Here is a 19,246-nt window from a genome sequence, read left to right on the forward strand (position 1 = left end):
TCTGACTGTTTGACAGCCAGCGCTTGACCTCCGACGTCTGTGAGCGATGTCTTTTGTTCTATCCCTCCTCGTTTTGGTATTCCGTCATGATACTTGTGCCCAAATTGGGATCAACGTTGGAATTCAAAAGGATTCATAAAACAGTGATCAACATGTTTTTTTTTTGTAAACTGTGTTGCCACGTACCCCCCTCCAAGATCACCAGTGCATCCTCAGGCCTCTGGAATTTGCTGCAGCACGTGAGCAATGCCTAGATAATCAGCGCACTATCGTCTCCACATTCGCGAAGTGCGCGCAGCAGACCCATTTCGTCCACCAAATCCATGAATAAAACATAATTAATGGTGCATGTAGTACCTGACACAATAGAGAAAGCTATACAGAGCTGAGGAATCAATTTAAATCCATCCATGAGTCTGTCACAAGCTTCTGTCCGTCGCGGTTTGTATTTGGCTGGTTTGATTGATAACTTGGCAAGTTTTATTTTACTAGGTCCCAGACACATAGTATCATCTCGTTCACATCAAAACAGTATTACATCCTGCTCCAGCAGCCCTCGAAACCGCGCAATGCAAGCACTCATTCTCTGCCCTAAGATACGAGCTCGTCAAGACGTGGCACGCAAGGGTGCGAACAATAGCATCGTTATACGTCTTGAGAACCGAAATAGTCCTCGGTTTGACGGCTTTGAGACTCACAGGGTCGCACGATTGGTAGACGAGCTTCAGTTTGCCGATTTTCCCATTCGGAGCGAGCCTCTTGCGTGGATCAGGGGAGTCGCATGGACAGGGAAGACCCGTAATACCACCGCAGTATCTGTCACTGACTGAGAGTATTCCAACCTGTAGGATATGAGTCACAAAGTCATTGCGCGTGCAAATTTGTAACGTCACCTGCTTGATCTTGACCATCAGGATCCCGTCAACTCGTTTCAAACTCAACTTGACCACGGACTTCTTATCGCACAATAATTGACTCCCATGAACATCCGTTCCGGCCATCTCGTCTGCTTTGGCAGTGTGCATCCTCAGTGCCTCTGCCCATCCACTCATACACCAAATCTCCTCGCCTTCCTTAGGCATATTTATCTCCGGCCTCGCCACCACTTTGACTTTGATCCCATCCAATGCGGCGCCTGTAGCGGTCCACTTGCCAATAACCTCTCTCGGCCCTATGAAGTTCTTTGCCTTAACCGCAAACTGAGTTGCTACATTCTCAGAGCTTCCATTGATATGCAAACCGACATTGTACACTTGTGACGCGTGCACTCCACGGACGGAGGCGACCATGTGTCGTGCTATCGTCTCAAATACAAACGACATGGACAAACCCTCCATGATGTCGACGAGACCTATCTCTTCTATCCCGCATAACTGGGCGAGGCCTATAGCGCGTGTGACAATGGCCATGGAGCTATCTCCGCCTTCGGCATTGCCTCCTGCTTTGGAGTTGTCTAGAGCGGCTTCTGCGCTCATGAAATATACCGTGGCTTGGTTTAAAGATTGTTTGGCTCCCACTCCGCTTGGGTGATACCTAAGCGTCGTCGATGGACATAAACGCGTGCCTCACAGAGCCAGAACAATCACTCACCACATACCCAATGCTGTGCTCGCCCTTTGCCTGAATTGCTGAGCCACCTGGGTGTTGGCAGCCCACGCAGTTCCCAATCTCTTATCCCAAGCCGGAAGCTTCTTGTTCATTTGTATGCATACACGAGTTCTTGCCAACAACCCCATTTCCTCCTCGTTGAACGCATATTCCTCTACGAACGCCCGTATATCAAAGTAGACAGTCAATCCGATCAAGTCATCAAGTGCTTTGTCAGTCACGACGAGGCTCTGATCAGACTCGGAGACGGAGAGGTAGCCCTGATCGACCAGTTTTTCAAACTCGGCGTTAAGCACGCGTTCGCAGGTTTTTTTGGCCTTGTGGTCGAGGTAGAGACCTACACCAAATTTGATGCCATTTTTGATGAGGCCAACGGGGTGGAGGTTGGAAGCGTCAAGCAACAGGTCCATGAGGATCGAATTGGAAATGAAGCTTGGAGGGAAAGTAATCAGGTTTATGAGGCTGCGCCGCATTGACAGCTACCGGAAGCACTTGAACTATTTCATCAATCATTCAACTCATGCTGTCAAGAGGACTATCGTACGCTCCCAACAATATAACCTGCAATGGAATTAATATGATATACAAAAATAACGAATCTGTCAGCTGTATCATCTTTCAAATCGAATATTTTTAGCTATTGGTTGACCAACCAGCAAGCAATCTTTGCCACGAATGGCATCGGAATTCCGCTCAATATGATGCACGTTGCTTCAAGGGTTGCTAAGAGGTTTGTGTGCGTGTTTGAAAGCGGGCCTACCCCGTTAATTTTATGTTTAGAATCCTCTGCATGGAGAAATAGAGCCCGGCTACTGGGCGATAACAAGGAGTACTCTAATCACCGTGAAAATGTAGGTCACCCGTTTTAACTGCCCATGAGGTCCGGTATGTCTCGTGTAAGGGTGCCGGTGACCTCGACCTCGACTTCCATCATAATAACGGTCAGTCACGATCGATTGATCTTGGGCCTATGGAAACCGATGGTATCTCATCGGGTTTTGTAACAGTCCCTTACTATTCTTACCGGTATCCTTATGGGTATTGCTTATTCTGTATGTCTACGATTTAATTATCTACTACTAAAACAGCCGAGCTTTGACAAAACGGTGTTTACCTTGCATCAATACGTGGGTTAGAGAAACATCGGGAAGGAGAATCGGATCATCATGTTTTACTCTGGATAAGGAACAACATAATACATAAAATCCTTAAAGTCAGCAGACTCATTCCCGATAGGATGGCAAAAGGCTGCAACCCGTTCTTTAGGTACGCCGCCAACTATAACAACCCCGAGCTCTGGTGAGCGTTTCTGAAGTGCTTCTAGATCTGAGACGAAAGCCTTCAATTCCGCATTTGAACTTGGCTAGAGCGGTGGAAGGGTTCAGAAGATTTCAATCCTTGTAACGTGCACACACTCACCCGACGCAACATCCAATCATATTTCACGGCAAACCTGTGCCCAGAGGCAGCAAATGCAGGGCTCATCTCCTTCCAGTCAAGCTGTCCAAACTTGAGATCTTTGAGCCGTACTTCCCGTAGAACTTCTATATCGTTGGACCTCAAGTTGTGTGAATGGAACACCAAGCTCCCAATCGGTGGGGCTTCGGCACGATTTGGCATCAGATGGTTGACGAAAGCCAAAAGGTCTACTGAAACGAAAACGTGGCACAGCTTTCTCATATGAACTTTGCGTAGTTGCGAATATATGGGGGACTCCACCGGATTTTGCAGTGTACGGCACGTAAGTAAACATAATTGACAAGTCATATAGTGGAAAAGGATTTCATGAAATCTTTTAATGACCCTTGACGGTGATTTGTCGTCCAATGTTGAGCAGTATTGGCGCCATGTGGATTTAATTGATGCTAAAATGAATCTATCATCAGTATTTAACGTAAACTTGAAAAGGCCATACATACAGAGGGCTATACCATGTCCACTACACTTGGACCAAAGCTCTAAGAGTCTCAATGTCATGTCTTCCTCAACGTCCTCAACTTGACCCACATGAAAATCACCGGATCTGCTTGAGTCCCTCAGGTGATCGGCAAGTGATGCATGATGGAATGCCAGCCTCTGTGTATGAGCAACTTTCCAATTTGGTATCTTCAGGACTGATCGGCATTTGTTTAGGCTAGCATAGACGACATTTTTGGGGACGCCGTAGAATATGGACATTCCTCTGAGGCTATGGAAACCGTGCGGAGTTTCCGAAACGCTATATTCAAAGTAAGTCTCGCCCCCATAAATTGTAAAAGCAAGCAATCGTTTTGTTGTTGGCCACTGCGTCGATGGAATTGAAGAAAGATTTTCGCGGTACAATGCGTCCAAATGAACGAAAGGATTCTCGTTCGTTGGAACGGCATTGGAATTGTTGATAACGGATAAGAGAGCTTCAAATCGAGAGACGGGGTCGGCGTGATCGGAATCTCTGATGAACTGCATCGCTACTTCAGCATAGACAAAAAGGCCGGAAGCTGCAGCGGCGAGTTTGAGGAAATCATTATTGCTAGGCCAGTTGCTGTCAATAGAGTGCCGGAATTTCTTTTGTACCGTCGCGAAACCGGATCGAAGAAAGCGCTCGACATCCTTGCATGCTTCGGTGGAGTCAATTGGAATATACTCTGAAAAGCAACTACGCTGCACTTCGTCATCTTCAAAGGCGTTGGATATGTGTGATTCTGGTCGACTGGCTATTATCCAGACAAGAGGAGCATCGTGATGCTCATACGCAAAAGTGCTGACGAGTTGGATTATTTCACATTGTGCATCTTCCCCATTGAGTTCATCAAGTCCATCCATCGCTCATCGTTCGGTACTCTGTTGTGATAATCGTGCTTCAAATTTGCCGATTTTGAGGTGTAGTCTGATAGAGTCTGATGCCCAGTAGTACAAGAGCTATTTGATCATGTTCCAATGATCTTCTCACTGTTTGTGAAACAACGCGAAGAATGAGCGCGGCGTGATTTCCCGTGTTATGTGCGTCTGTTTGGCTACTTACACGTATTACGGCCATTCTCACTCAGGTTATTGCGTTGTACTCTTTGCTTCCTAGCTAATCTAAATTTTGTTTTGCCTCACACCCAAGCCCTACTGCTCCTTTAAAACCGGGGGTACATGTAAATCGGTACAGGGCAATTGTGAATTGTCTGGGTGCCCCGACTCCGTTCCCTGCTCAGAGCTTAGTCTTACCGCCTATAATTTCTTCGGTCTCCCACTTCCAACTCCCACTGTTGTCCTCTAAATTCCCTAGTTTTATTATATTCGCAGCATCCGGCCACAGTTGAGGATAGAGCCTTGGTGGATTCCTCTATAGCGGATGCCCGGCGAACATTGGGCAGTGAGGAAACTTAGTTCCAATTTATGAACGACCGGATCAGATATTGGCCCGGACCAAGGCTCGGTACTCAGTTATGTGTTCATTTTGTAACGAAAAAAACAAGTCTTTCTTGATGGCCAACTGATCTTCATTTTATGCTTACTAATCCATCGGGGCTTGTGTGCCATTACTGAGTCGTTCCCTTGCGATCTACTTCTACGGCCTTACGTCCCTTATTGACCGTTTTCCCTCATCATCTGTTACAATCCTTATTCCATTCTTTGAGTCGAATATTCAGCTATTCAAAGGAGTAGCCGGCCAGGGACCGGATAGGACTAATTAAAAATAGGTAACGTAACTGTTTTAATTTTTTTACCCCAACGGTTCTGACGCATCTTGCCACACATCTACCTATCGTCGCTGACCCCTTGACTCTCACCAGCCACCGTACTTAGCGATCAACGTATGCCGCCTTGACATTGCGTAGCTGATTCAGGCAAAAGCGGACTATATACTGCTACCAGGTAATGGCTCGAGCTATGTGCGCCCGCCTCGCTACTCACTGTCTTTGAAGAGGCATAAACGCGCATCATTCTGCGGCGTAAAGGCATTGCCTTCATTTTGGAACATTTGGGAGATGATCGCTCGGTTGCCAACGCATCATCAGTCTATCCCTACATCTGGCACACCAACATGCTCCTGTTCGCGGTGCTCTGCGAACTCCGATTTGCACCATACCCTCACAAATACATGTCTACAACTGTCCGTGGATGGGCCAAACACGTCATTGACTCCGATGACAAACACGACATGCTCCCAGAGCCATCCAAGTCAGCAACCGCCTTTGGTGGTACGTTCTGCATGATCATTGTGGAAACCCGATTGAATAATGTTAACCATCAGAAAACGCCCTTGCTGTCTATACCTGATTTGGGGCTCTGCAAGACGACCTTCCGTGACCCCGATAATACCATACCTACACGACCTACGGCGCAGATTGTATGTCGAACCCATCCACACCTTTTACTGTTGAAAAGTTCATATTTTCCCTTCTCTTTCAGATCGATGTTCCTGGCAGTTGTCTCACAGAGCCTGCCTCCAAGCAACACCAGCTATCACCACCTGAGACTGTGCGTACATACTTGTTTATTCAATCCCGCAAACCAAAAAGTCCTTAGGATGTGCCGATAGAAGCGCCTTCACATAATTCCTCAGAGACTTTTGGTGACACTCCATTGGAATCAAGCACAAGGGAATTTATGGAAGTGCCAAATGCCGTACACAGTATTGATTCGCAGTCAAAGCACTCTTCTGATCACGTTTCACCTGTGTCCGAGCCACGTTTTGGGGATTACAACCCCGCCGAATTCGATTCGATTGTAGGTCACAGTGCGAATCTGCCTCCCTTGTCCACTTTGAAACCTCCAATGAAAGCTGGCCACGTATGTTCTTCTTGCTTTTACAATGACTGTGTCGGTTACAATTCTTATTGTAGAACATACGCCATTGCGCCACGCGAAACTGCAATGGTTTGATCGTCCCAAGTTCGACCTGTTTCAGATGCGTCAAGTGCATTAAAGGCGAGTGGACAGCGAGAAAAGCAAAAGGATTATCTCTCCCGAATGGACCGCGTTCTGCACCAATCTCTATTCTACGCCACGATGCTTCCGAAAAGGGCAAACAGAAGTCGGTTTCATGGGCAGATCGGCAAAATGAGTGGATATCAAGAATCAAGCGTGTTCGTCTGAAGCTTCCTGAACAACCACCTCCCTCTCAGTCCACCGACGAAGTATCTTTGAAGCCCAAAGTGCACACACTCTCGGAATCCTCTCAGGGGATTGGGACTAAGTCGTTGGCGTCCAATCGGAAGGAAACGTCTCTCGAATATTCATGTCTGTGGGATAGCGATCTAAGTGAACTCACGGAGTCCTCCGATGACAGTGAGTCAGAAACGGAAGCATCAGAGCTTTATTCCAGTAGTTCTGAAGAAACATCCGATTCTGAGCCGGACGTAAGTGTTATTTTGTTATCGAAGCATGCTTGCTAAATGCTGGGTAACTTTAGAGTGAGCTCCCAAAACTGATTATCCGTATACCCCCTCATCGTCCTTCAATGGTACAATATACTCCCACTCCTGTCGTACCCCACCCTGACAGACCAGTACGTCAACTCCTCACCACATCGTTTTAGTGCTAACTTTACGCTACAAAAGTCACGGATTTTCACTCCGTATCCAGATTACCGGTGTCAACACGAACTGCTAGCCGATTTTCATACTAGGTTGTCGGGATTTCAAGATGCTCTCACTATTCATCTGCTGTATAGGCAGTCTGGAAACCGAAATCCAAGGTCGATCTTTGGATTTGAGGGGCAGTATTCTGTTGTTGCCCCCGATTGGAATTTGTTTGGCCGCAGAGACTCCATCGAGTCAAATGCACATGACGTGAAAGAACAATTGGCGAAGCTTGGGGTGCTGGAATTCGAGTAGGCTTGAATCGTGATCAATTACAACACGAGACTAATATTCAAACTTTCAACAGACAGAAGACAGCACTTACCATCAATGACAATGGCATCTTCATGCATTTCCTTTGTGTGCATAGATTTTACAGTCCACTAGGTCCATTCTATGCAGAGCAGGAGCCTAGGATTATGTATGGTGAACTTGAAATTGCCATACTTCCTGATAGCTCCCATCATATCCTTCCTGGACAGAGGTTTGTTATTCGTTTTCGACTGGTTGGTTAACGACCAGCTTGGTTTTCATTGTCTGTGACGTGATAGTATGCTAAGATCAGTTTATTAATCCCTCTGAGGATACCTGAGGGCCAGAGGACCCCGGGGTTCGATGTATGATAATTTATTGTACTCCAATTGTCGTTCTTTAATTATTTAATGTATGCCTCGGTTTTTCTGCATGCTTATTTTTATTATGCGCCATTATTTTGATCGTTATATAGATATATCACATTGTCTACCGATTGAGCGTTACTCGATGGTGCTAGTAATTACAGAATAACCGATAAGAAAAACGAGAATGTCAAATCCTCGAGAATGAAAACAATTGCAAGGATCGTTTACAAGAACGGATCATCATCCTGGTCATCCCCCGCAACTCGAGCCAGGTCCTTACTACCGCTCCTCTCCCACAAAAGTCGAGGCGGAGTGTTCAAACACTCATCATCATCCCCCAACTCATCAGAATCTATCCCCATGTCCAGCCCATCCTCCTCCATTCCACCATTTTCGCCCTTGGTCGAAGCTTTAGATGTGCGATATGGTCTTTTCGGAGCGGAAGGTACCGAAGCAACACTGGATCTCGGCGTCATCATCAAACGTTCCAACTCCTCTGAAAACTGAAAAGGGTTCGAAAACAATGGCAGTGGAAGAGACGAATCATCGAAAATATCAGGTAGTTGAGGATTTGTATAAGGTAAAGGACTCGTATCGAAATGCGAGTGAGGAGGGAGTAATAAATCGAATGGAATATCATCGTCACTGGCTTGAGAGTCGAACTTGGTCTCTTGCCAACAATGATTATCACAAAGGACACTATCAACTATACCTCCCATGATATCATTCCATGATGGAGGATACACCCAACGTTTATGAATGCCTTGTCCAGTCTCAGACGGAGTGATTATTTCCATAGGAGGAGGTGCATCATCATCGTAATTTGTTTTGCTCAACTCTGCGGCCAATTGGGCCATTAAAGCCGATTCCTGTGCGGCGGTAAGAGTAAGTTGATCATGTTGATCATTGGAGAGCATATGAATGATATCGTCTTCAGATAGGATAGTAGTATCCATAGGTGTGTGGAGCATATATAGTTGTGGCGACGGTGTTGGCGAAGGTGGAAATATGAAGAAATGGTTTTGAGTTATGGGCATTGCGAGACACCTCTTATATACAAAATCTCTAACCTTTTGTGCACGGAAAATGGATACCCACAATCAGCAATGGAGATTGTCCAATATGGTCAATGCGAGGCACTTTGACGACCCAAGCACTGGGATGACAACTATCAATGCAACAAACAAAGCAGAAAAACGCCACTCAAGTCTATTGCAACTGGTCCAAGTTCGTGCTAATTCCCTACACAACAGTCTCTACGACGTCAATGATAAAGCATTCCTACCATGGTCCATGCAAAAAAAAAAAAAAAAATACAATGGTATCCAAAAAGGGCAAGTACGTTACCCCCTCAAACTCTCCTCTACAGTCCTCAACCCCTCCCTCCCAACCAAATCCACACTCTCAACCATCCCCAACCCAACCTCCTCCAACCTCCCCAAAACACTCTCATAAATCTCCCTCTCATTCGGTCCACACACCCCTCTCATCCCCACTTTCCCATCCAACACATCCAGAGCTGCAAACGCCACCGGAAGACCAACCGTTTTCGCCATAGCAGATGCGGATTCATCTCCATATGCGACTAGAGTCGATCGATGAACTTCTTCTTGTGGGAGTTGGTGTTGGTGTTGTTGGTTTTGGTTGTTGCGAACGATAACTTCGTGAGAGAGTACGACCATATCCCTTTCCATCGGCCCATACTTCAACTTGTTTCCCAAAACCATAGCAAAAAGCTCCAAAGGCGTAGCTTCCTTCATCGGAACCATCATCTTCTTCCCTCCTCCTCCTCCTCCTCCTCCATTCAACAAACCCAACCACTCCAACGCCCCCATCATCTCCTCATACTGCTTCTCTCCGACCCCTTGCACATCCCTAAGAGCACTTTCCAAACTCCTCTTATCCCTCCCATCCAAACCCAAAGACGACGACGACCCAAGTTTCACAGCAAGCACTTGCCTCAAAAACTCACTCCACTCCCCAATTTGAATTTTCCTCCCATCTTCAAGTAACCCAATATCCTTAAACGACTGCATCAAAGTACAAAACCCCGGATACCTAACAACCACCAATTAACCAAAAAAAAAAAAAAAACGTTGTCATTTTCGTTTGTGTTGAACTCACCGAAGTGTACCTCGCACCAACGTCCTCAAACTTTCACCCTCCTCACCTCGTAATCCATAAGTCTCCCTATACGGCAAACTATCTCTATTCGGCATCCCCTCCAACTCTACACCATCACCCTCACCCTCCTTCCCAATCGAAATCGGCAACCTCGGAAACCCAGACCGAAGTAACTCCTCCCCCGGAAGTTTCACAACCTACAACCAATCAACAAAAAAAAAACAACGCCACGACAAAAGATTCACCTTTTCATTTAACAAATACCTCACTCCCTGATTCGCAGCTCTCAAAACACCCACAGGACTCCAACTAAACTTGTATTTCAACGGTACCGCCCTCTTCTTCATCGTCGACGACGACGACGTATCGAATATCGAATCCGGTGCAGGCAATCCTCCACAAAACGACGTAAACGAAACAACTTGTTTTCCCTTTGCTTTCAAATCATTGATCAACGAAATCGCTGAACAATGATCAATCCCCGGATCAAGTCCAATTTCATTCAGCAGCAACACATCAGCTGATAAGGCTCTGATTATATAGACAAAGATGAGTAGGTGAGGAGGAGGAGGAGAAAAAGGAAAAAAAAAAAAAAACATACCGATCATGGAGATGACGCATGGGTTCGGAGATGTAAGATGCAGTAACGAGATGTTTCTTTCCCGAAATACACATCTCTGCAATATCAACATGATATGCCGCAGGTAACAAACTACATCAATGCGTTAATATATTAAAAAACGACTTTTTTATCAAACATACCTGATGACAACATCCGCCTCATTAACCAAATGCTCATAAGTCTCCTTCTTCGCAACATCAACAATCCGATACTTGATATTATTATGTTCTTGTCCATATCGTATCGCAAGCTTCTGAGCCTCTCCCAGTAAATTCGTCGCTACACAACAACAGACAAATGAGATAATGATCTCTATATTATATGCGCATAACCTTCTCACCAATCACAAGTTCAACATCCCCCCTTTTCGCAATCTCCTCAACCGCAGGTCCAGCAACCATCCCACTTCCAAACATCACCATCTTCTTCTTCTTCACACCTCTAATCCCATTCGCACCAGTCCCACCCACTTGAACAGAATCGTTCGTGTGTATTCCTTTCACACCTCTTTGTTCTTGATGCCATTGATCCACCGCAGGCTGCAACCATTGATGTTTCTCCTTCAATTTACCATTAGACGCAATCGTCGCTCTCTCAAGTGCTCTCGCCAACTCTTCACCACCACCCTTATTATTACTCTTCCCAACTTGATTTATGAGTGTACGAAGATAAGGAAAGAATTCTTTCGAAAAATGCCGCGATGCGTCTAATGGGAGTGCAGTGGGGAGAATATCAACTGACATCATGGTGATATCGCCACTCGTATCGGAAACAGCAAATTTGTAAGTCGGTTCAGAGATCGTTGTTGAACGTTCCAGGAACTCAAGGCCTCCCTATCAGAGTATTAGAGGGAATGAAACGATGCAATCAAAAACCTTCACATACCCCAATATCGCAGCTGATATCACCAATACATCTAGCTCTGGTTACAGCACTAGGAATACCGAGAGACTGTGCTTTCGAAATAGCATTCGAAAGTTGTTGGGTAGTCAAGATGGAAGGGAAACCGGATGCCCACCCGGTGCCGTTGAGGAAAAGAGTCACATAGGGCATAATCTGAATCGCAAGAGTTGAGGGACAGGACTCGCTAGGACAATAACGACACGTACGCGTTCGCCAAATAAACTTTGCCACTCGCTAGGGTTTGCATAATAATCCTCGCGATCATAAGACTTGCCGTCTTTCCGAACTAAATAATCTTGTGGTTTCGCGTGCACCAAGTATATCTATTCATTCATTGTCAGTAGTTGAGAGAGTGTGAGCAAATCCGACGCGCCTTGGAGTTATCATACTCTACAATTCGTTAGCAGCAAGCACGAGTGTGAAAAAGTAAGCTGCTCACCTTCTGAGCGTACGAGACTCTCTAATTCACGTACATCAATCTTCTTCAGTGGCAGGTCGTCGAGGATGGACAGGCACCCCTGAGCAACGTTACCCGTTCTAAAAATAGGATATCATTAAAATGGGGATGAGCGGATGTCGAGTGACGCACCCAGTGACGCAGATAACCAAAGGACCAAGGGCCCTTGGAGTACCCTGTGTAGAAATCCATTGTCCAACCTCGCGCAAAGCAACACGAAGGCGTTCAAGACACGGAAGCGTATGAGGTCGGGGCGTGTACTAAGTGGAAGGAAAGTATTAGAGTCAGGTTATGGGTTGTCGTCCAGATTGTCTCCGGCCTTTGCGTGAGATAGCTCTGTGCTGGCGGTGGATACTCACGAGAAAGGGAGAGGCGATGCCGAGTTCGAGGTGGGCGTGAGCCATGGCGGACAAGGATTCAAGGACACCGGCGACTAGGACGTCATTAGCAACCCCTAAGTGTATGCGTGGGAGGATCCACTTACCGCCCGCATACCATCCAAATCCTACCGTGCGCTTGCCTTTATCGTTGGTCAAAAGCTCATAATCAATCAACCGCGGCCACAGCTCAAGCGTCTTTTCAAACTCGGCTGCAGATGGTGCCAGGACGCCGTCTGTCGGGGCGACGAACTGAGATAGTAGACCGGTGTTGTAGGTTTGGCCTTTGGCGGTATGTGAGAACATGACTTGTGTGCGGGGTATGTTTCCATGGGCGACAGGAGCGCGCTGTCCTGCGAGGGCGTCCATTGGATTCTCTTTGATGCCTATCACAACGTGTGCTCGGTCAAAGGAGGAAGTGATCTTTGCGCCAGCCTGTCGAGGATGAGATGTCAATGCCACACTATCAAAGGATCGCTCTTACCTTTTCGTATTCGTGAGCTGTAAAGACGCGTCGTTCGCAGGGCTCGACAAGGACCTCGACGCCGTCCTTCTCGACGAGATGGTGGACGGCGTCGGGGGTGAGAGGAGCACGACGTTCCCAGATCCTTGCTGGATCCTCTCTGCGCATGGCGAGGACGACATTCTGCAACAGTGATCGGGAGGGCTTCATGGACGGAGTGGAGAGGGCAGAGGTGACTTGGCGCTGAGGATATGAACCGGGGCGGGTGAGATCCGAGCCGAGTGACGAGAGGGTCGAGATAATAGCCTGCTACAAAAGTAACATTCTGCTGCATCCCTGCGCCGTCGTTGGTGCTGCCCGCGGTAAGAATCCTACACGTGTCTATCTTGGCATAAACATACTGGCACATCCCTCCCACAGTTTAGACACAAATTAGCAGGGCGTCGTGGACGTACTCGGAGCGGAGGAGGTCAGCGGAACCACCACCAAGCTCGGAGCCTCTAGCCAAACACACTCAAACCAACAACAAACATTCACACACACGGCAGTCGAGTGTCTTTTCGAGACGCTCGCTGCTAAAGCGCTAACATACGACCGGTGGATTTCTCGTTCTCAGTTCTCCCTTCTTAACCACGCAATTTCATCGACGGATCCGTTGAACTTAGTACATATCCCATCTGCGTCATTGATACTCCACTTCGTTTATACGCCCCCGCTCTACAGAAGACCGTCAACCTATATTTTATCTACATCAGAGGTGTAAAGCAATGTTTTGAACATTTTTTTCAGAGTCCACTGTCAAGGGACTTACAGTCGTGTCGGACCCGTCACTTTTCGTAACTCGTTTTTCCCCCTTTTTTTAATCGGCATCCGTGGGCGTGTCGCGTCATCAGTGTATAGTCATTCTCGTCTATGACTTTCTTCCACAGACGTTTAATTACTTCCTTCAAGACTTTTTTGATCATCTCCGAGGCGCTTTTCCAAATCTCAAGGCCTTTCTTAAAATAATCAAAATCATGATTTGGAATAACGAAAATTAAAAATACAATTAAGGCACTGTTTTAGACAAGTAACGTTCCGAAAGTCCAACAGAAAAGACCTCACGGAAATACGATAATGACTTGATAACAATCAGCGACATGTCCGAGATACCCGAAGGCAAAGCTTGCTGGGAAGCACTCACAGGGAACCGCTTTCGTCATGAACCAAGTACAACTCTTCGCATTACACAGCTTGCAAACGACCTTCTAGACTCTAGCTGCATGTGTAGCCGTAATTTTCATTCCTGTTTTTTTTTTTTTTCAAGTGCGGGTGTTTGGGGTAGAGATCGGATGTCTCCTGAACGTCGTGATCCGAAAATATTGGAATTTCATTTTCCAACCATAGAAAAGAAAAAAAAAGGGTATCTACTTTATTAGTGGCATTAGTTTTTTCCACGTATCGTATTCAATGCACGACGCATGCGTCAACCAGACAATGCATTGTCTATTCACGGCCAAGCTGCTCTGAGGCTGAGGTAAACAAGAACGTCGGGTAGGGGCTGTGTAAACCGACAATACCAAAACGGTCTTTTATGCGCAAATCATCGGCCTTGTCAACTTCCCCGGAGTCATTTCCGCCCGTATTTATGTATATATAGCCTTGTATAATAGAAAGAATGGCGATGAGGCTTTTTTGTCCTTTGTTGCTACATATTACCGTCAATCCGGGTCGATCGAAACTGTACATGGGAACAATTAGGGGCCTTGATACCTTTGATGGATCTGAACGAGGGCGGTAAGGGGCGGTACTGCAATAAATTACATTCTACATAGCCGGAAGTACACGCGGGTTAATTTGAAATACCCACTCTCAACCTGTTTCGCATACATATAAAATGAGAGGAGATTACAACTTCTACATTCACATTTTTCTTTCCCCGACGCCCCCTTAGATCTTGTTTTAGTTTTTTTCTATCTTCTCTCACAATGATCTTCAATATTGCTCTTCTCGCCATTGGTATAACTGGCGCATACTCTCAAACGACGCATACCGTTCAAGTTGGTCCGAGCGGTTCGTTGGTTTTCGATCCTCCTACTGTTTCCGCGGCTGTGGGTGATGTCGTGCGATACTGCTTGTAAGTTGATTTCCCAAATTCTTACGATTCTCTTGTGTTTAGTTTTGTCTTTAGCCATCCCAAAGCCCACTCGGTTACTCAGTCCAACTTTGGCACTCCCTGTCAATTTAACGGAGGGTTCGACTCTGATTTGTGAGTCCCTATCTGTCTTAGTTGGGCGCGTAATAACGATTTTGTTAGAACCCCTATTCCCGCTGATTCTGCAGATTGCCAACACCCGTTCGATGTCCCGGTTCCAGATGAGAAGCCTATCTGGTTTTACTGTAAACAACCGACCGGATTGCATTGTCAGCATGGTAAGTTGTCCGTCATCAGTAGAAATATCGCGTTATATTCAATATTTTTATTTTTTCATAGGAATGGTTGGAGCTATTAACGCTCCCGAAACGGGTAACACGTTCGCCAATTTCCAAGCTGCGGCATTAGCTTTGTTGAATTCGACGACAACCACTGCTGCTCCATCGGCTTCGATTACTCCTCCACCTGCTGGTTCCGATGCCCCTCCTCCACCGCCTGCTGCTCCTGTCACCCATACTATTACTGTTGGCGCTGATAATTTGAAGAAGTTTGAGCCTAATAATATTACGGCGGCTGTGAATGATGTAGTCCGTTTCCACTTCGTTTCGAAGAACCATACGTCTACTCAGTCGAGTTTGAATGACCCTTGTACGACTCTTGAGGGTCCGGATGGTACTCCACTTTTCGATACCGGATTGTACGTTTCTTTTTTCGCTTCCTTACAAAGTGATTGAACTCTTTCTTTTTTTTTCTAATAGCCAAGTCATCAACCCGAGTAACCCCAACCAAGTCACCTTTGACTTCATGGTCAACGACACCAAACCCAAATGGGGATACTGTCAGCAAGTCGGTCATTGTGGATCAGGAATGGTTTGGGCTATCAACGGTGGTGAAAAATTCGATCAATTCCTTCAAAATGCTTTAGCTTTGGGTAATTCTACCAATTCTACTACTGGTGGATCTAACCCGGCGGCTGGTGCAAATTCTACTACGTCGGGAGGTACGACTGATACTTCTGGAGCTTTGTCGACGAAGAGTGTTTCGTGGGCTATGATCGGATTGTTCGCCGCTACAATGGCTACGCTTTGATCGAGTGTTTTGGATGATACCAACCTCCAACCCCCCACTCTCCACAATTTCTTGTAATTCATGAACTTAAACAATGGACCGAACGTACGATTTTTATATTCTATATACCATTGATACTCTTTATATATATATTGGGAGGCTTTTCTTTTTTTTTCTTTTGCTTCTTTTATTGCCTTCCATTTTTTTGATCTTGATTTTTTTTCTTCTTGTTCCACGGACTCATGGTACCCGACTGTATCTCTAATCCACGTCTCATAAACACTTTACATCATGTAAACTTCCAGTCTTTACTTATACATGACGGTGTTTGTACTATCCCCGTGTTTGATTATCGTAAATTACTGGTCAACGACCACCTTGAAAATTTCATCAGGGCTCATAAAACATGGATACCTGCGCGCATGGCAAAAAAAAAAAACGGTCTGAATAACACTTAAAGCCGAAAAAAAACGGACCCCCTGATCATGTGTACAGGAGAGTACAGGGGGCCTCAAACAACCCCTCTGGTTGCTCTTGACTTGCGGCAATTTTGCAGCCGTTGCATCGATGAGAGATCTAGACCATTCGAACCCCCTATAAAAATCCGATAAATCCGCGCTGCCGTCGCGCGAGCAATTTTGAGCTGTCGACTATTTTAACACTTTAAGAGATAAATTAAGATATTTGAGTGAATGGCAATAGATGGCAATTTGGTGGGAGGTTGAAAATTAATTTTATCGCTGGCTGAGAGAATCGGGACGCGGGCCGTCAATTCGAGACCTCACCTACTTCAACTACAAACTCAAATCTGATATGTGAAGAGAAAAGGATAAATGTTGTGCGTTGATGACCTAAAGTCTTTCGGGTTCCGTACTATTAATGAGTAGACTTCGGATCGTCTTAATGAAAGTGGTGGGTGGGTGGGTGGGAAAATTTCGGTGTCTAGCAGTCGCAATCGAGCTGAAGAAGATGGTAACTCGAATGAGATGAGTCTTTGGGGTTTTTGGACAATCTGCTCCTATACTCTCCTATCTGGGGTTACATTCTCTATCCGAGAGATATAGTGGTAGCCGACAGTGGAATAACTGTGAGTGTTGTTTAGTTCATTGACGGGTAGGTCGGTAGGTTTCGTTTACCTGTGGGTTGTTTCGCAAATTTAGAGACAATGGAATCGGATCTAACAAGGTCAGAAGTCCGATATTGTGCACAAAATTAAACAACACGTTTGGTGTGGGAATACCTCGTACCATAGAAGGACGACGAGCGTATATATCAGATGTTTCATCAGAACTGGAATAGAGCTGTGGTGCTTGGATTTATGAGCTTCTGTCATCTGAGGACTTCTTAACCATCAGATATTCGCTCATGTCTGATGATTATCGCGAAATGGGCCATCGTTGAAAAAGAAACTAGGTTTAAACGCAAGGAAAGATCACGCAAAGTTGAATCTATTCCAGCTAATTAGTGATAGCCTCTGATGCCAGAATCAAATGATGACTCACGAGCGCCAAAGAAAAGTGAAAGAACGAATTTCTGTCTCAGCGAAGATGGAAAGAGCCTGTGCGTCAAGAGCACGATGTGGAGTTGATGACAGAATATCTGATTGGCGGGGTCAGGTGAGAGAGTGCCAACGCCCAGCCAGGTTCACACGGTGTTATTCTATCTATTCATTGAAACTGTCCCTGCTCAAGCGCTCACGATACATGGCTACTGAGCAACCTACAAAGCCAGTATAACGACGCGACGCTAACGACTCCTAGCACCTAAATTCACTGCAAGATACGCGCAGGAAGGTCAGGAAGAGATGGATCAAATATAGACGATGGGTTTTCGAACACGGGACATTGCCGAGCGCCCTTCAGACAGCTAATGGGAGCACAGCTTCGAAGCATTCCTTTCTGTCCTCCCGATACCCGCTTCCCCGACCCCTGCACACAATGGCTCTCAGGAGGAGAAAGAATATGATCATGAAGTGGTTTTGGAGTTTGTTTTCTTCGAAGGACGCGAAACGTTACATGCCGGATGGTCAGTGTTTTCAACGGAAGCACACAACGAAACTTAGCAGAGATAACCACCAGATCCACAACGTCACGCACGATCAGGAGGCTTCTTCAAGAATGCACAATATTCTACTGTAAAAAATTCCACAATGAACTCTGTACAAGGGAATCAATATAATACGGTCACATACTCAGAAGGGGATCGCAAGATAGTGACAAAGAGTGAGTCAAGATATACTGTCTTCCCTACACCTTGAGCTCATCTCATCTTTGTACAGTCATGAGTTTACTCTCAAAACATATCATTCCTGGCGCTGCACATGATTCTTCTCCTCGTGAGCCCCCTCCACGATGCCATCCTGGCACCCGTGTCAAGTCAATCGCTCGAATCACCGCTTGGTTTGAAAACCAAGCATCCCTGGAACTTCTCTTATGGATAACTGGCCCTGCTGGCGTCGGAAAATCCGCCATTGTCCAGACATTTGCCGAACATCTCGCCAAATGCAAACTCCTCGGAGCATCTGTATTCATTTCTCGACCCAACAAACGCGACAACCCGCATGGTATCTTCACTACCATCGCTTATCAGTTAGCCACACGGATCGATGCGTATCGTGCCTATATCATTGAGAGACTCTCCTGCGATCCAGAGTTGCTAAGTGGAGGTATGCAGGCGCAGTTTATGGCCTTTATCGTTGAGCCGTTCGTCGAGAAAAAGATTGGAACTGGCGGGAAACGATGGGGTATTCTATTGGATGGCCTTGACGAGCTTCGAGGGAAAGATGCGCAATGCGAAATTATACAAATCATCAGTACCTTTGCACGCGAGCATCGTGACGCTCCTCTTGTCTGGATAATAGCCAGTCGTCCCGAATCACATATAACTAACACGTTCGAGGACGATGAAATACGCAGGTGTTACTGGTCGGAGCACATTCCGATCGACTCCCCTCAAGCTTGTCGTGACGTTGAGCTCTTTCTACGATCAAGTTTGAAGACGACGAGGAAGAAATTTCGGCACTCTGTTGATAGCAACTGGCCTAGCGACAGCGACTTCCTGAAACTCACAGCTGCAGCTTCTGGCCTTTTTATCTATGCTCAAGTAGTAATGGAGTTTATCAGAGATCCGCATCACGCTGATCCTGTCTCGCAATTTGAGGTTCTCTTATCAATCATTGACCGTTCCAATGCTGTTTCGACAAAAGAGAATCCTTTTGTTCATTTGGATGCGCTCTACAACGAAATTCTTTCTTCGATTCCGTCCACACTATGGCCCACGACGAAGCGATTACTTGGTCTTGCTATTCATGGTGGCAAG

At 46.1% G+C, this 19,246-nt stretch overlaps 6 protein-coding genes across 6 annotated transcripts; 2 read left to right on the forward strand and 4 right to left on the reverse strand.

Annotated features, from left to right (window-relative positions):
- Positions 1 to 460: 460 nt before the first annotated feature.
- Positions 461 to 2,018, reverse strand: AGABI2DRAFT_181401 (hypothetical protein; the record flags this gene model as incomplete). The annotated part of the gene is made up of 3 exons (XM_006456952.1): positions 461 to 842; positions 894 to 1,533; positions 1,591 to 2,018. The coding sequence occupies 3 exons, from the start codon at positions 2,016 to 2,018 to the stop codon at positions 519 to 521; spliced, it is 1,392 nt and encodes a 463-aa protein (XP_006457015.1). The 3' UTR covers positions 461 to 518.
- Positions 2,019 to 2,779: 761 nt separating this feature from the next.
- On the reverse strand, positions 2,780 to 4,410 carry AGABI2DRAFT_181402 (hypothetical protein; the record flags this gene model as incomplete). Its single annotated transcript, XM_006456953.1, has 3 exons — positions 2,780 to 2,971; positions 3,028 to 3,473; positions 3,528 to 4,410. 3 exons carry the CDS (start codon positions 4,408 to 4,410, stop codon positions 2,780 to 2,782), a joined length of 1,521 nt encoding a protein of 506 aa, XP_006457016.1.
- Positions 4,411 to 5,620: 1,210 nt separating this feature from the next.
- AGABI2DRAFT_122891 (hypothetical protein) lies at positions 5,621 to 7,415 on the forward strand (the record flags this gene model as incomplete). The annotated part of the gene is made up of 6 exons (XM_006456954.1): positions 5,621 to 5,926; positions 5,989 to 6,057; positions 6,106 to 6,369; positions 6,423 to 6,938; positions 6,992 to 7,087; positions 7,140 to 7,415. 6 exons carry the CDS (start codon positions 5,621 to 5,623, stop codon positions 7,413 to 7,415), a joined length of 1,527 nt encoding a protein of 508 aa, XP_006457017.1.
- Positions 7,416 to 8,004: 589 nt separating this feature from the next.
- Positions 8,005 to 8,817, reverse strand: AGABI2DRAFT_122892 (hypothetical protein; the record flags this gene model as incomplete). The annotated part of the gene is made up of 1 exon (XM_006456955.1): positions 8,005 to 8,817. One exon carries the CDS (start codon positions 8,815 to 8,817, stop codon positions 8,005 to 8,007), a length of 813 nt encoding a protein of 270 aa, XP_006457018.1.
- A 306-nt stretch (positions 8,818 to 9,123) lies between these two features.
- Positions 9,124 to 13,055, reverse strand: AGABI2DRAFT_188762 (hypothetical protein; the record flags this gene model as incomplete). The annotated part of the gene is made up of 13 exons (XM_006456956.1): positions 12,748 to 13,055; positions 12,371 to 12,698; positions 12,246 to 12,319; positions 12,019 to 12,146; positions 11,882 to 11,966; positions 11,636 to 11,752; positions 11,412 to 11,582; positions 10,867 to 11,359; positions 10,667 to 10,805; positions 10,506 to 10,616; positions 10,150 to 10,435; positions 9,905 to 10,101; positions 9,124 to 9,838 (listed from the first exon to the last, which is right to left on the reverse strand). Exons 1-13 carry the CDS (start codon positions 12,934 to 12,936, stop codon positions 9,124 to 9,126), a joined length of 3,033 nt encoding a protein of 1,010 aa, XP_006457019.1. The 5' UTR covers positions 12,937 to 13,055.
- Positions 13,056 to 15,372: 2,317 nt separating this feature from the next.
- AGABI2DRAFT_46135 (hypothetical protein) lies at positions 15,373 to 15,754 on the forward strand (the record flags this gene model as incomplete). Its single annotated transcript, XM_006456957.1, has 2 exons — positions 15,373 to 15,557; positions 15,619 to 15,754. Coding segments are annotated over 2 exons (321 nt in total), but the record flags the coding sequence as incomplete, so codon positions are not given.
- Positions 15,755 to 19,246: the final 3,492 nt, after the last annotated feature.

Source organism: Agaricus bisporus, assembly GCF_000300575.1.
Source record: "Agaricus bisporus var. bisporus H97 unplaced genomic scaffold AGABI2scaffold_15, whole genome shotgun sequence".
In the NCBI taxonomy this organism is placed as follows: domain Eukaryota; kingdom Fungi; phylum Basidiomycota; class Agaricomycetes; order Agaricales; family Agaricaceae; genus Agaricus; species Agaricus bisporus.